This window comes from Rhinatrema bivittatum, chromosome 6 (genome assembly GCF_901001135.1).
Source record: "Rhinatrema bivittatum chromosome 6, aRhiBiv1.1, whole genome shotgun sequence".
Classification (NCBI taxonomy): Eukaryota; Metazoa; Chordata; class Amphibia; order Gymnophiona; family Rhinatrematidae; genus Rhinatrema; species Rhinatrema bivittatum.
This window is the reverse complement of record NC_042620.1, coordinates 133,259,056-133,276,320: the sequence shown is the minus strand read 5'-3', so window position 1 is coordinate 133,276,320 and position 17,265 is coordinate 133,259,056. Positions and strand designations below refer to the sequence as shown.

The 17,265-nt window shown below is 41.1% G+C and overlaps 1 protein-coding gene across 2 annotated transcripts in view; it reads right to left on the bottom strand.

Moving 5' to 3' along the window:
- Positions 1-17,265, bottom strand: part of ZNF804A (zinc finger protein 804A) — a 578,558-nt gene that overhangs the window by 20,381 nt on the left and 540,912 nt on the right. For both annotated transcript variants that reach the window (XM_029605953.1, XM_029605954.1), the window contains exon 2: positions 16,432-16,575. In XM_029605953.1, coding sequence (XP_029461813.1) covers positions 16,432-16,575 — 144 coding nt within the window. The remainder of the gene's footprint in view (positions 1-16,431; positions 16,576-17,265) is intronic.

Genomic DNA, 17,265 nt, shown 5'->3' with positions numbered 1-17,265 from the left:
AACGCCAGGACATACAAAGCAGTGAGTAGGAAGCATGACAGACACTTCCTAGTCTATCATGACTTGGCCTTGATTGTGCATAAACAGATTACAGCTATATTTAAGAGATGCTTGATAGAAGAGCTTGATCTGGGCACAGGGTGTGTCTTCCATATTGTCATAGCTACTTATCTCACATCAGTTTCCATGCTGCCAGACTCCAAAAATCCATATGCTATGGAATCACTGTCCCCAACTCATCTACTCCTGGAGCCTGCTTTTTGAAAACTAAACTACTTGGAACAAGATAAAGAGTCACTTATGCCATTTTGTACTCCCCGGATGTGTTGTGCCCATATCATTATTATAAGCTGAAGGCGAGTCAGAACAAACTTCCTGAACAGACTGATTATCAGTTTGAGGACTCTGACATACCGTATTGTCAGACAAATCACCTTCCTGTTATACAGCCAGGTGCCTCATATGCCCAGCACTACCACAATTGGAAACAATTCCAGAAACGGTGGTTCTGGCTGCATGCCAATTAACAGATTAGGGTGCGGTGCCTTAAACCCCTTAGCAAACAGGTGCCACTTGTATCAGATCCCTGGTGGGTACTGGGGCTGCCTGCCAAACTATTTTACTGCTGAACTTTCTCAAGAAGGATTCCCAAACTCCCAGGTCCTCTTATATATTCTTAACTCTAATACATTGAGTACTGCAAATGCATGACAGAGGTGGGCATTCTGCTCATTCTGGCATGATCTAAAATTCAAAACTTAGATTTGCAATGAAGGACTGTATCTGAAACAGAATCATTTTTCCTGCTAAATGTGTCAGCTGCATGAGCTCCTTCAGCTTCACCAGTCGTCTGAAGGGTCACGCTTGACATTTCCCACAAGTCAAGTTATTACCTTTGAAGGGCCCTCAGATGTTAAGGAGAGGCCACATTCTGCTACCACCATCTGAAAGTCCTGCAATAAATTTGTGCAGGACTGTGTGCTGCTATGGATAAAAAAAAAGCAAATTTGAAATAGTGTACTAAGTTCTTCTTTCCAGTTATACGAGACCATCAGAAAAGCAAGTGGTGCAGCCAGCAGACAAGTAAGGGCCTCACTTCCTGGGAACAAAAAAGGGGGAGGGGTTCCAAGACTGGATGCTTGTTAGGGAAGAGGAAGAATCCTGAGGCAGAATGTTGTTGTTTTTTTTTTTTGGGGGGGGGATCCTGAGTCTGGAGGCTGGCTGGAGGGGTGGCTTGAGGCTGTAAGCTGGCTAGGCAGGTGGGCCCTAAGACCAGCTGGAGAGAGGGTCAAGAGGATTTCAAGAAAAGAGACGAGCTCTGCTATTGTCCGGTTTTTGCTTTTTTTATGTAATGGGGAGGGATTTCGCAGAGCGGTGGAGCATCAGCATGCGGGAGATTTTTAACTTTTTAAACATTTTTTTGCGGGGCTACCTCAAATGGAAGCCTCAGGGTAAGGGGTCCCCTGGTGACTTTTGCTAAAAGTTTTTCCTTGGGGGAGGGGGTCAAGTGGGCCTCATGACTCTCATTCTAGTGCAGGATTAATGAGACACATGTTAGGTTTCCAAAGTTCCCATGCTAGAGTAATGTTTCCATAGAAGCTGTAGATAAAAGATCATTGCTGAATATTTTCTAAGTCAGCTGCATTATTTTATTTACATTATGTGATTTTATGCATGCAAAGCAGCTAATTGTAATAGGGGTGGATTTTATGGTAATACAACACCCAATATTGTGTGATATTTTGCAGTGAGAGGGCTATATTGCGCGATATACAATTTATCACATGATACTGCTTGAGAAATCTCCCTATTGGACAGAAATATATTAGCAACAATAACAAAAAAAAACTTCATATGTTCAAAAACCAGGCCTATATAGTGCATTATTACTGTCTGCACAATTATAATGAGCCCTCACCAAAAGAACTGTGTCTTTAAGGCCTTCTTGAGTGATTGATTACATGACTTGAGCCATAGATATTTTGGCAGCGCATTCCATATAGTTGGGTCCACAAAAGAGAAGGCTCTGTTGCATGCTTCTGCAAGATAGAGCTGTCAAAATGAAAAGTATTTCTAAAAGGCCATGGTATGCAGAGCATCATGCTCTACAAGGAACTACTATTTGCAGTATGGCACTATATTCCACGGAATGGCAATGTTACTTAGCAATTTATGAACTATCATCAAGATTTGGTATTTAATGTTCCATTCTACAGGAAGCCAACATAGATCTTGTAAAACCGGAGATATGAGTTCCTGAACCTTCACACCTGTTAGAAGCCTACCTGCAGAATTTTGGACAATGTGAACTAACAGGCACCCTTATTAGTAGCGGACTGCAATAGCCCTCCCCTGTTAGATTCAACTCCTGCAAGACTGAGCAGAAATCTGAGGCAGACAGAAGGGGCTTTAATCTCTGCAACATATGGAGTTTAAAAAAGAGGCCTTGACTAAGGCTTTAATATGGGACTGCAACAAATTTCATCTGCCAAATGGCAGATGAAATTTAATGTGGACAAGTGCAAGGTGTTGCATATAGGGAAAAATAACAGTTGCTGTAGTTACACGATGTTAGGTTCCATATTAGGAGCTACCACCCAGGAAAAAGATCTAGGCATCATAGTGGATAATACTTTAAAATTGTCAGCTCAGTGTGCTGAAGCAGTCAAAAAAGCAAATAGAATGTTAGGAATTATTAGGAAGGGAATGGTTAATAGAACGGAAAATGTCATAATGCCTCTATATCGCTCCATGGTGAGACCACACCTTGAATACTGTGTACAATTCTGGTCGCCGCATCTCAAAAAAGATATAGTTGCGATGGAGAAGGTACAGAGAAGGGCAACCAAAATGATAAAGGGGATGGAACAGCTTCCCTATGAGGAAAGGCTGAAGAGGTTAGGGTTGTACAGCTTGGAGAAGAGACGGCTGAGGGGGGATATGATAGAGGTCTTTAAGATCATGCGAGGTCTTGAACGAGTAGATGTGAATCGGTTATTTTCACTTTCGAATAATAGAAGGACTAGGGGGCATTCCATGAAGTTAGCAAGTAGCACATTTAAGACTAATCGGAGAAAATTCTTTTTCACTCAACGCACAATAAAGCTCTGGAATTTGTTCCCAGAGGATGTGGTTAGTGCAGTTAGTGTAGCTGGGTTCAAAAAAGGTTTGGATAAGTTCATGGAGGAGAAGTCCATTAATGGCTATCAATCAATTTTACTTAGGGAATAGTCACTGCTATTAATTGCATCAGTAGCATGGGATCTTCTTAGTGTTTGGGTAATTGCCAGGTTCTTGTGGCCTGGTTTTGGCCTCTGTTGGAAACAAGATGCTGGGCTTGATGGACCCTTGGTCTGACCCAGCATGGCAATTTCTTATGTTCTTATGTACTTATGTTCTTATCCCCAGATCCTGGAACCTCTTCTCCAAACCCTTTTACTCCAATCTCCCATTCCTCAATAACAGAGCCTCTGCCCCCTCCCCCCATCCCAGATTTCTAATCCCAGCCACTTTCCTCAATTTTCTTCATCTGCCATCTGCCATCATCCCCATCTCCAGTCCTCTTACCTTCCTCTCATACCATTTCACCCTTCTTCTCTCCCTATCTCTCAGATCTCCACCCTTTGCTGATCCTATTTCCTCACCCACTAAAAAGGAAACAAATTATATAGAGACAAGCAAAATAAGAGGAAAATGTTTGTCAAAATGCTTCATAATTTTCAAATTTTTGCCACAGAATCTACCGTTTCCTCAAGAAATATGAGGCTATGCCTTAGACCTTCTACTCTCTGTTATCCAAACTTACGGAGGGGAGAGAGGAAGAGGGGAATGAGCAGACTGTGACAGGAGCTGCACAAGAAAAGTAGCTCATTAATGTGTCATTCAGCAAAAATGGATGTGCAAAAAAAGTCTTTACGGGCCCATTTTCATTAAAAAAAAAAAATCTATACCTAAAAGAGCTGAAGTTATTTTATTTAATTTTTTGTTGAGGCCCAGGGGCGCAAGGCTTTACGCAAAGAAGGGCATGGCCTGCATGAGGACACCCCCTCAAAGTAAAAGACTCTCCCTGGTGGGCCAGTGCCCCCACCCTGATTTCTCCCTGAGCACTTTGGGGGCAAAAATGTGTGGGAATAGTGGGGCTCTTAGAAGCTCCACAGCTTATAGTCCTTTAAAATAAGTGTAATCACCAAATCGCTCCTCCCCAACGCTTACCAATAGCTGGAGCAATCTTCCTGGGGCAGAAGCAATTCCCACTCACTCCTGCCTCTCCGGTCGTCATTTTCAAAATGGTGCTGAAACCCCATTCACTTTCTTGAAACTGGATCTCTAATGGGGTTGGCGTGATCTCCCATCATTCCTGCTGCACTGGTGCTGTCATTCAAAATCTGCTGACATGAAGCTCTCCTTTGCCCCTTTTAAAATGATTAACTGTGTATCAGTTTTAATGGATTTATTTAGGCACAGGGGTGGCTCCAAAACGTGGGCCAGGGGTGGGGGTGGAATGAAGGCCTCTCCAGACAAGGAATGTTCCCCTCCCCAGGCTGTTTCCCCCCAGCTTGTCTGGCTGAACCACTTTCATTGGTTGAAGGGAAAGGCACTTTGTGCTTGCTCACCTGAAATTCACCTTGCCCCCTCTATGCCTCCACATCAGAAAGTTCAGGAGCCAGCACACTTAAAAGATGAATTAACTATTGAACAACACTCTGGGCCTAGCAGATATTCTCCCCATTCCCCATCCCCCATCTCTATTCCCCCCCCCAAAAAAAAACAAAGAATCTTGGACTTTCAGAGAGGCATAACATCCGGAGAGGAAGGTTAAATACTTAAGATCATAACTTGATGTGTGTTTTTTGGGGTTCTAGGAAGGGACCCTAGCCCAAGGCTTACACATGCAGTATAAGGGAAAATCAACAAAATGATACTAAATAATCTCACCAATTAATGACACACAAATTAAGAAGAATATGAGGATGCAAAACACAGCAAATAATCCCTCTCACCAATGATATCACAAATCAAGCAGTTGACTAAATCATCTTTGTAGCTACACTGCTAGACAGCAACTGAAGCAGGCACTGTGTATGCTGAAATGTCAGCGGTATTGGACGATCCTTCTTGATGTCAAAGGATTTCTACAGTTGCATGTCCTTTTTGGCTGCACTAAAATAAACGCAGGCTCAGTGAACATAAAGCTGCAGGCATAACCCAGTTCTGCATGTACTTTTTTGCAAACTGTACAGAAGCATTCTGAGGGGGTGAGGGAGGGATGTGGTTTAGGTTTTACCTGCTATTTGATTTTAAAGGAAGGCATACACGTAAATTACATCCAGAGGAGCAGTAAGTAGTGAAATAAAAACATTTGGGGTAGCTAGGTAGGGGTTAGGGGTCGGGGTGGAGAGGGGAAAGGGAAGGAAGATTAGGCAATGGGTAGGAAAGTTTCCTCCCAGTGCGCTCCTTAATTGGAGAGGACTGGGACGGAACTGAAAAAAAGGCTGATCGCATCGCCGAGCGTACTATGAAAATTCCCCTCCCCCTGCACTTGCGAGGCCCGGTCCATCCGCACATGCATGCGTGGATGTTATAAAATAGTGTCCTTGGTTCCCGGCGCGTGCATGTTATAAAATAGGCGCATTCATGTGCGCACGCCGGGAACCAAGGACACATGGACATGTGCGCACGGTTTTGAAAATAGACTCCTTAGTGAATCAGGTACTTTGTATCTTACTGTAAAAATGTTTCAGACATCTGACTGAAAATGGCCAAGTGAAAGTACCAAAAGTATAGTCCTCTATTTATTCATGCAAGAGGTAGCACTGCCTATTTCTGTACATTCAAGCAAGCAATCCTTTATGAATAAATGGCAAATTATTTTCTCATTCCAGGAAAACACTGGAGCGCGGGTGCACTCTGCACTATGAATTATAGACGCCAAAAGTGCACATAAACTTCACTTGGTCAAAGTCTCATGTGGAAATGTTTTTATTACTTCAACACGGTGACTCCTGACAGTTGAATGCAATGTTTAACAACAGTCCCCGACACGGACCCATGTTTCGCCAGTCCGGCTGCTTCGGGGGGATTTTTAAACAACAATCTGTAAACAAGAGAAATTATACAACTGACCAAGACAAATTCTGGGCATAACAAGAGCAGACATATAATGAATTTAACTACATACCTGTGTCACAAGATATTTTGTATGGAGTTCAGGAGCACGAAGTGCAAACCCAAGTATTTGAATTTAAAGCCAAACAGGTTGTTTAGGCGCGAAACCACGCCGATCACAGACATGACTAATTAATTGATCACCCATCACTCCCCATGACGTCACATACAAACGCAAATAAAGTGGTGCCATTCTAGCTCAGCATTGTCCTTTTGGTGCTATAGTATCTAAAATGTATATCCATTTTTGTTCCCTTTTAATCAAAATTGCCGCAAAATCACCGCCTCTTGCCGGGGACGATGTATTTGTATTTATATGCAACAACACTACCGTAAGCATTAACACTGATATTACTAATATTGATGCTATATTTAGATTTAGATGGATAACTTGTAAGAATTGTATATTTTATACTTAATTAATTAACATCCAATCCTCAAAACTTGCTTGCTGTATGAAATTTTGCTGTACTGATGTTTGTAACCAAACTGATTTCAAGACCAATGTAAACCGTTCTGATGGCGAAACCAAATGACAGTATACAAAACACGTTAAATAAATAAATAAATAAATGCGAGGAAATAATTTAAATCCAAAGGTTATATTTTTGATGGTCCAGTGCATTCATGAGATTTCCAAAGGTCAAGTTCAAAGTAACATCTTTATTAGTTTCATGCTGTTATCACTGTACCGGTTATAAAATTCTTAAGCCTTAAAGTCTCTCTTTAAGCATTAAAGTCGCCCAACATGGCCATGTTTCGCCAGTCGGCTTCTTCGGGAGGGACCTCGCTAGGATACCGTGCAGAAGCTTAAGGATTAAGAATTCTATAACCGATAAAGTGATAATATCAGCATGAAACTAATAAAGATGTTACTGTGAACTTGAACTTTGGAAATCTTGTGATTGCACTGGATCATCAAAAATATTACTTTTGGATTTAAATTATTTCCTCACATTTCTTTGTTTACATTTGCACTCTGGCATGTGAGGCTTCTCCACTCTTGCTTGCTTCCTTTCACTGCACATGTTGTTGCTTGCTTGCTTTGCTGCTGTATTACTTTATCTCTGACAGTTTCATGGTATTGCATAGTTGGTCGGATGTTTTCTTGAAGTGGGCCAATGGGAAAAACTGAAATGTTTAACCGGAAGGATGCAGGGCATAGCAATTCCAGTCCTGAAGCTAAGAAATGTCAGAGAAATTCTATAGGGAATGAACCTAAAATATCTGAAGAAATTCATCCTCCAACTTTAAAGCAAAATATTTTTCCTAATTTACTGATAGCCATGGAAATAAAGATACCTAAAGTATCTCCTTTAATACAACACAAGTCATTTCAATTATAAATTTCAGTTGCTTAGTTTAAAATATTACAATACAGACATCAGTTTTATTCTTCTTTGAATAAAGAGAATATTGGAAAACATTGTTAACTATTTTTAATGTATGACTGGCCATTCCACAATAGTATTCAAGGTAAGGAACTGAATAAAATCAAACATTATTTCCTAAAAACATAGGACACAATGAAATGCAAGAACATAATAAAACAATAACGAAAACACACATCAAAAACAGAACTAATAACCATTCAGATAAGACCTGCAAAATAAGTAAATAAATGATTAAATCCATAGTAAGTATAGAACAAAAAATCTCATTAAAACCTGCAAAAATCTGAATCAAATACTCACTAGTTAAGCTGATCTCTAGGGAAATGGTATTCCATAATCAAGGGGCAAAACAAGAGAAAGCTCATCCACGCATCCCTACTAATCTTACCTCTGTTGGTGATGGGACACACAGAAGAGCTTCTTGGTTTGACCTTAAGACTGTAATGGGGTGTATCAAATTAAACAATCCTTTAAACTGAATAAAATTCATAGTTGTGCAGAAAACAGTGCTCCCAAAGCATTAGGTTTGACTCATTGAGACAGGCAGACTGAACCCAGCTCATTCAATTATAATTGCATCTTATGAAGGTATCAACCCCTCCCCCTCAAAAAAAAGCATATTTACTAACATAAATGGCTATTTATTTGAAAAGTCCAAATGAAATGCTTTAAAATTAACAATTTAAAAAGCACAGTAATTAGATATTAAAAGGAGACCACCATTTATTTCCTGTTATTTAAACAATTGAATAATAAATATAAGCTGCTGTACTAGGATGTCCTAGAAAAACATATTTTGTAGTCAGGAAATGTTGTTTAGATATTTAAATATCTTTAAACATATACACTAATACTGTCTTCCTTTTAGTACCTATAAATAGGAAGGTTATTCTCAACTCTTCTTTAAAGGCAATTTTCAAAATAAATAGATCAGACACCTTCCAGCATAAAGAAGAACAGAGTTCTTTATAAACTTAAACCATATGTTAATCATGTAACTAAAAGCAGCTGAGGCATACATTTTGGTCCTTTAGTGCTTCCTGCCTATAGTTGACTAAACCATATTGGTTTTGAGCTTTTTAAATGTATAAAATTTGCTGAGTACTGCAGATTGAATATTGCACTGTGACAGCAAGTATGTAGCCATGTGTATAAAAGCAATCTGTACAAAGTGCAAGCTTAAAGCAGATTTTGCTAGCTGCAGCAAAATTTCACATACACTCCTTTCTAGATATTAAAACTGCATAGCTGCCAAAGAAAACAGAATAAATGAATCAATGTCCTGTTTTTTTTCAAAAATTATTCATGCCAAATAATAAGTTTTTGTATCTTAGGCATATATTTTTGTGTGTGTTGAATGGTTACCTAAAGAAGAGCACCATAAGCAATTAAAATGCATTTTACATGAATCCAAGTTAGAGAGACAGAAGAATCCTCTTTTTACAAAGGTTCACACATGTGAACACTTTAATAAACTCATTTACAAGTGTATTGCGACCCAAGAAAACAGTCACAATTAAGTTAATGCTGGTAATGTCTACACAAAATGAAAAGGGAGTCCCTGAGTGGAGTTGACAGAGAAGGGAGGACCAAGCTCCATTGTGCAATTCAGATCAGCTCAAGCTACTTTCTTTTGGCCGTTCTACCTATGAAAACAGCTCATCTAGCCCATACTTGTCATAGGACTTTTTCTTGTTGTCCACAAAATTTATCAAACTCGAAGCTGATTAAAGTGCATCAAACCAGAGATCTAGTAGTCCTTAAAAGGCTACTTAAGAAGCGGCTATTTAGAAAGGCATTTAATCTTTGAATTTCCAGTATAGTACAATTCTGTGTCAGATGAGTTCTTTAACAGTTGAGGCTGCTATTTTATTAGATGTATTATTGCATTTCAGTTAGGACTGCTGAGAGTGTTTAGCTAAGATTTTGTATTTTTTTTTATTTTGATAAATGTGTTGGTTATTATAGGTTGTTTGGTATTTATTTACTATGACCTAGATTTATCATTTTGCTATAAATTTCCCAAAAATAGTGCCCATGGTAAAAAAGGGGTGTGGTTAGGGTAAATTTTTGAGATACCACAACACATGTTAAATTTATTCCACCACAATATTACATGCTGAGAAGTGCCTAGACAGGCTTTTGCCACATTTTGGGCTACTCCTGGTGATAGAGAGAGAGAGTGCGAGAGAGAGAGAGATTCTTTATAAGGCTCTCATTTAAGTAAAGTACTTATAAGAACATAATAACATAAGAAAATGCCATACTGGGTCAGACCAAGGGTCCATCAAGCCCAGCATCCTGTTTCCAACAGTGGCCAATCCAGGCCATAAGAACCTGGCAAGTACCCAAAAACTAAGTCTATTCCATGTTACCATTGCTAATGGCAGTGGCTGTTTTCTAAGTGAACTTAATAGCAGGTAATGGACTTCTCCTCCAAGAACTTATCCAATCCTTTTTTAAACACAGCTATACTAACTGTACTAACCACATCCTCTGGCAACAAATTCCAGAGTTTAATTGTGCGCTGAGTAAAAAAGAACTTTCTCTGATTAGTTTTAAATGTGCCCCATGCTAACTTCATGGAGTGCCCCCTAGTCTTTCTACTATCCGAAAGAGTAAGTAACCGATTCACATCTACCCGTTCTAGACCTCTCATGATTTTAAACACCTCTATCATATCCCCCATTAGCTGTCTCTTCTTTAAGCTGAACAGCTCTAACCTCTTTAGTCTTTCCTCATAGGAGAGCTGTTCCATTCCCTTTATCATTTTGGTAGCCCTTCTCTGTACCTTCTCTATCGCAATTATATCTTTTTTGAGATGCGGCGACCAGAATTGTACACAGTATTCAAGGTGCGGTCTCACCATGGAGCGATACAGAGGCATTATGACATTTTCCGTTTTATTCACCATTCCCTTTCTAATAATTCCCAACATTCTGTTTGCTTTTTTACTGCCACAGCACACTGAACCGACGATTTCAATGTGTTATCCACTATGACGCCTAGATCTCTTTCTTGGGTTGTAGCACCTAATATGGAACCCAACATTGTGTAATTATAGCATGGGTTATTTTTCCCTATATGCATCACCTTGCACCTATCCACATTAAATTTCATCTGCCATTTGGATGGCCAATTTTCCAGTCTCACAAGGTCTTCCTGCAATTTATCACAATCTGCTGTGATTTAACTACTCTGAACAATTTTGTGTCATCTGCAAATTTGATTATCTCACTCGTCGTATTTCTTTCCAGATCATTTATAAATATTTTGAAAAGTAAGGGTCCCAATACATATCCCTGAGGCACTCCACTGTCCACTCCCTTCCACTGAGTAAATTGTCCATTTAATCCTACTCTCTGTTTCCTGTCTTTTAGCCAGTTTGCAATCCACGAAAGGACATCGCCACCTATCCCATGACTTTTTACTTATTCTACTGTAGGAGATGCAACCAGTGACTCGGGGTGAGGTTTTGGTGGTGGCCTAGGTTTTGGGGGGCCTGTTTTACATGCACAGTCAGAGGTACCGAACAGCAGAGTGCATCAAACTAGGTCAAGAGTACATTGTTCAAATCTCATATTTGTGTTACCTTTCCTCACTCCAAATCACATCAAATCTTCACTCTTGTGTACTGGGCTGTTCGTTCCTCTGATTGTGTATGCAAAAGTGCCACAAAAACCTAGGCCACCACCAAAACCTCATGCCGAGTTACTGGTTGCTAGAGATGTGAATTGTGTGATCGATCGTCTTAACGATCGATTTTGGCTGGGGGGGGAGGGAATCTGATCGTCGCGGTTTTGTTTTTTTAAAAATCGTTTAAATCGTAAATCGGGGGAGGGCGGGAAAACCGGCACACTAAACCCTAAAACCCACCCCGACCCTTTAAAATAAATCCCCCACCCTCCCGAACCCCCCCAAAATGTTTTAAATTACCTGGGGTCCAGTGGGGGTGTCCCGGTGTGATCTTCCACTCTCGGGCCACGGCTGCGTTAATAGAAATGGCGATGGCGCTACCTTTGCCCCAGGGCAAAGGTAGCGCCGGCGCCATTTTGGTTCCTGTCCCTGATGTCACGAGCGCAGGAGATCACTCCCGGACCCCCATTGGACCCCCAGGGACTTTTGACCAGCTTGGGGGGGGCCTCCTGACCCCCACAAGACTTGCCAAAAGTCCAGCGGGGGTCCGGGAGCGACCTCCTGCACTCGTGTCGTATTGCCGTATTGCAAAATGGCAATACGGCCCGAGTATTGCAAAATGGCGCCGGCCATATGGCCGTATTGCCGTATTGCAAAATGGCGCCGGCCATATGGCCGGCGCCATTTTGCAATACGGCAATACGACCCGAGTGCAGGAGGTCACTCCCGGACCCCCGCTGGACTTTTGGCAAGTCTTGTGGGGGTCAGGAGGCCCCCCCAAGCTGGCCAAAAGTCCCTGGGGGTCCAGCGGGGGTCCGGGAGCGATCTCCTGCGCTCGTGACGTCGGGGGACAGGAACCAAAATGGCGCCGGCGCCATTTCTATTAATGCAGCCGTGGCCCGAGAGTGGAAGATCACACCGGGACCCCCCCTACTGGACCCCAGGTAATTTAAAACATTTTGGGGGGGTTCGGGAGGGTGGGGGATTTATTTTAAAGAGTCAGGGTGGGTTTTAGGGTTGTTTTAGTGTGCTGGTTTTCCCGCCCTCCCCCTTCCCCTTCCCCTGCCCCGATTTACGATTTTTGACGATAAATCGGGGGAATTCCTATTGTATAGTGCCTCTAACGATTTTTGATGATTTAAAATATATCGGACGGTTTTTTAAATCGTCAAAAAACGATTCACATCCCTACTGGTTGCCCCTAATACAGTGGTATAAAAAGTTGACTAATATGTGTGCCTTCCCAGAGGTGTTTGACCTCTCTCTCTCTCACACATTGGGATTTGTGATTTTTAGCACAAATCCCATTTCAGACATATTGCACAGCATAACGCCAGGAAAAATGGTGTAGTTATTTCCAGCATTAAAACCCACAATAATGTATGTTTTTTTAGCTATTGCAATGCTAAGCACACCTCATTTTATAACTCCGACCAAACTCCTCTCGTTCTAAAACATTTTAAAAATTTGCATATGCGTCTCGCGATGCGTTATTTATTGCGGGCGTTATGGTGTTATCATGGGCGCATGGGCATTAGGGCCCTAATGCCCCCGATAAGCCCTAATGCGATTTCATAAATGACCCTGTATATTTATATAATGCATATTTCTGTTGATTTTGATCAGTTTGAATGTATGTACCATATTTTTAGATTCATACTGAGAGAGAACACAATATTCAGATAGGGGTGTGCATTCGTTTGCAATGTATTGGCAATCCGCAACGTATAGGGCCATATTCGTTGTATTCGTGGGAAAGCGAAACGTATTGCAATTCCCACGAATACAACAAATCTTCACCAAATTATTCAGCCATCTAAAGGAGCAAATTTAAACAAAATCCCCACCCTCCTGACCCCCACAAGACTTGCTAAAAGTCCCTGGTGGTCCAGCGGGGGTCCGGGAGCGATCTCCTGCACTCGGGCCGTCGGCTGCCAGTATTCAAAATGTCACCGATAGCCTTGCCCTTACTATGTCACAGGGGCTACCGGTGTCATTGGTCGGCCCCTGTCACATGGTAGGAGCACAAGATGGTGCCAGCTGAGCACTTTTTGATGGTGACCCAACAGTTGAATGCCTTCCAGGATCCTCATTTAGTAGAAATGCAACCAGATTGTCCAAGTCACTGAAGAAGAAAGTAGGAGATGGCCAATGAAATTGACATGTCATCCCCAAACAATACAGGAAGTGGGAGGAGAAATAAGATCAATCAGCTCAAAAAACCAGAAAAGGTGACTAAGAGTTAAAACAAATCAAGGGAGAAAAATTGGAAAGCTATGACTACAAATACTCATAGTTTGGGCAATAAAATCTCAGATCTGCAGGCCCTTATAGATAGAAATAACAAGAACCCATTCCCTGCTGCTAGTACGAAACTAATGAATTCTTGCACCATGAATCTAAACAAACATGCAATACCAATACCCTTTTGTTGAAAAGAATGATCAGTAATATCATACACAGAGGATATGTGATTTTAAAAATGTTAACTTTTCTATAACTGTTGGCGCCAATGTACAAGCAAGTGTTGCTAGTGTAAATCTGAAGGCATGTATCATTTGATCACATAACTTCCGAGGACCCCAAGTAGGCACATAGCTGCATTTAAGTGAGAATCCTTGGCTAGTGCCTTTTTAACTTCCTCCTGCACCTCTTTCCAGAATACTTACGTATAAGTACAGGAGCACCACATATGTAGGTATGTGCCCTCTTAAACACATCCTCTCCAGCAAGTATGAGAGGAGGAAGGGGAAAATTTAGTATAAAATACACGATATCTGTAGACCCTATGTAAAAGTTTATACATTCATTCAACTCTACATCTACAGATAGATACTTTGCCTGATTTTTTCCATATAAACCTCCAAGCTAGGCAGTTTAACCTCAAACCCCAAGTTGCTGTTCCACTTGTTCACTAGTGGAAACTGAGACTCCCCTGCCGCCCTGATTTTTTTTTAACATAGTATAAAAAAAATGTTCTTGTAATATCAAGCATCAAAACCTTTTTGAAGGATGACGGCAATCTCTGCCTCTAGCTACCTCTCTCCAGTTTAACATTTGCTTCCTTTAGATTAAAATATATAGCATATGTGATGAAGACCTTATACCAAAGTCTCCCTGGGTTTGTTTGAATGATACCCATCCTGTAGAATCCCATAGCTGTCCCATTTATCTTAGACCTACCTTCCACTAGTTCTACATCTCAGTATTAACAGTATTTATAGAAAGACTCAATTGTTACTTGACAAGGAGACAAGTAATAGTATCCTCTAATGGATATGTGAATATTTTCATAGGTCTCTCCCTGCTCTAAGAGTATGAGTGATCAAGGGATCAGAACTGGTCACACTTAACCACTGATACATATGAAGGAAGAAAAAGCAAGGTAGCCAGGTCAGGTCACTCTGTTGCTCCTCACTCCAGAGATAGCCATAAGGCCTTGTCCCGAGGAAGCACACGCTGGCAGCCAGCCAGCGCACGTAACTTATTTCTGCTCCAAAGGAGCAGGTAAGTTAAAAAGCAAACCAAAAAAACCCCCAAAAGTTAGGGTTAGTTTAGGGGTCGGGGAGGAGAGGGGAAAAGGGAGGAAGGGTAGATGGGTAGATGGGTGTAAAGGAAAGTTTCCTCCCAGTCCGCTCCTTAATTGGCGTGCATATGTATGTGGGAACCGACGTATGCATGTTATAAAATTAGTGCGTCCGCCTTTTAAAATTGACCCCAATATGCATGCAAGATCTTATGATTTATTTGCAATGTGCAAATCTTTGATGGTCACTTTAGTATATATTCAAAAATTGATTTTTTTTTTCACCAGTTTACTTTACTCAAGGATAAAATTTACCTTCTAATCCCTCCGTAATATTGATCTCAAATATACTGAACAGAACTGGTCCCAAAACCGATGGCAAAGGAACTCCACTTATTACTCTTTCTTCAGAGTAGGTTCCATTTACTACTACTCTGAAATCTGTCAGTAGGGATGTGGTGGGAAAATAAACATGAGTTTAATTTTTTTAATTTCATTATTGGGGTGTTTATTCCATTAATGTGTTTGTTTAATGTTTGTTTTGTTTTCTTAAGTTTACAAAAACAAAATGAACATTAAAAACACTTCAAAAACAGCTTTAAAAAAGAATTGGGGCCTCCTGAGGCCACCCTACCACCATCCCTCCCACCTGGAGAAATGCTGGGGCTCCCATTTACCTGGTCTGGGGAGATCTGAAGACGAGGTCTAGGCCCAGGCCGAAGCATCAGGCTTGAGTAGCCTTAGGTCATGGGAGGTCGCTATGACCTCGGCCTAGGCCCCAAGCAAAGGTCTGGCTTGGAGGCCTGGTCCCAATGCTGAGGCCCAGAACCAGGCCTGATGCTAGGAGCTGGCATGGAGGACCGGTTCTGATGCCTAGGACTCAGCTCAATCCCAACGCAGAGGCCTAGGACCAGGGCTGACATCAGGACCTGGCCCAAAGTCTCGGTCATGACACCTAGGCCTTGGTCCAATCCTGATGCTTGGGCCTCAGACTAGGCCAAGACACAGGCTTAGGCCCGACGTGTGACTTTTTTTTTTTTTTAAAGAAACGTGAAAATCAACAAAATGTCAGATGTTCAATTGTTTCATTTTGAAAATGAAATGAAAAGAAATATCATTGTCCTTTTCTATTTTGTTGCTAACAAATGCACATCCCTATCTGTCAGTCAGTCAATTTGTAATTCATTTTACCACCCTGGGTCCCACTCCCGGGCTTCTCATTTAATTCATTAGCCTCCTATACTGGACCATATCAAAAGCCTTGCTGAAATCAAAGAAAACCACATCAAACGCTCTTCCTTGATCTGATTCTCTAGTCACCCAATCAAAATAATCAATCAATTTTTGACAGGACCCTTCTCTGAAAAAAACCTTTGAGAGGTTTCAGCCTTAAATGGAATGTTAGTTTGTTGCATAGAGATTTCTAGCTGCATGTATATGAATGCCTGCTGTATATGAATGGAAATTTTTTTGTCTCAAGGAAAGAACTATGTTATCTGTGAAGTAAGACCTAGAAAAGGAAGAAAAGTAAACTTTGCAGAAGGAAGGAAACCTTGCCTGGTCATTTTGAGCTATCAGTGAGTGATCCAGGACATGCCGTCAATGGTTTCCTGTCATGCCACCCTTGATCCATCCTATGGCTATACAGAAAAAGATAAAAGTAGAATTTGTTTTAACAAAATATCAAGCAATTTAACATAAAATGCTTACCTGTTTGTGTGCATGATCATATGAGTTGATGTGATTGTCAAATTCCTGATGTTTATAGTATTGTTTGTCACACAGCTCACAGTAGAAGTTGGCCTTAAAATCTTCCAGAGCCTTTGCTATAGTGTTTTCCTTTTCAGCATAATCCTGAAAAAGACCACAAATAATCAATTTCTTGATTTATCCTTAAGGTATTACGTCCCTGTACAACCATAAATATTGAACCATGCTTGACATAATCTAATAAAAATACAGAATGCTCAATTCAATATGATTTACACACTTCATACACATTTATTTTTTTATTTTTATAACTTGTTTCTAATAGAATAAAATAGACACTCTTAGGGGGAGATATATCATAATATGATAATTTATTGTGGGAGGGATAAAATATCACAGGGGTGATCTTGTGGTATTTTGCTCCTCCCTAGAAAAACTTTGCAATAATCAAGAATGCAGCATAGGCTGCAAAAACAGACAACTGTAGCCTGCTTTGCCATCGTTTTAAAGGGCCATGTGGCCTGAAACCCCCCTGAAAGAGTAAATAGTATGCCTAAGGGTCTTTGCAGACCCCCACCGTGGGGACAGCTCGTCCTCCTCCCCGTCCTCCTTCTGTTGCATACTCCCCATCCCAAGCAAATATCCCCATTGGCAATCCCTGCTACCCTTACCCCCAACGCTTCCCTTTCCCAGGATGACCCCTGTAAAAAATTAGGGCCTGATGATTAGGTTGGGTTCCCCTCTCCCTTATCTCAAAAAATGCCTTGGTGGTCCAAAGTGGTCCCAGGACCCCCACTCTCCAGTTCCCTGTATAGCTAAAAGAAGAGTTTTTGG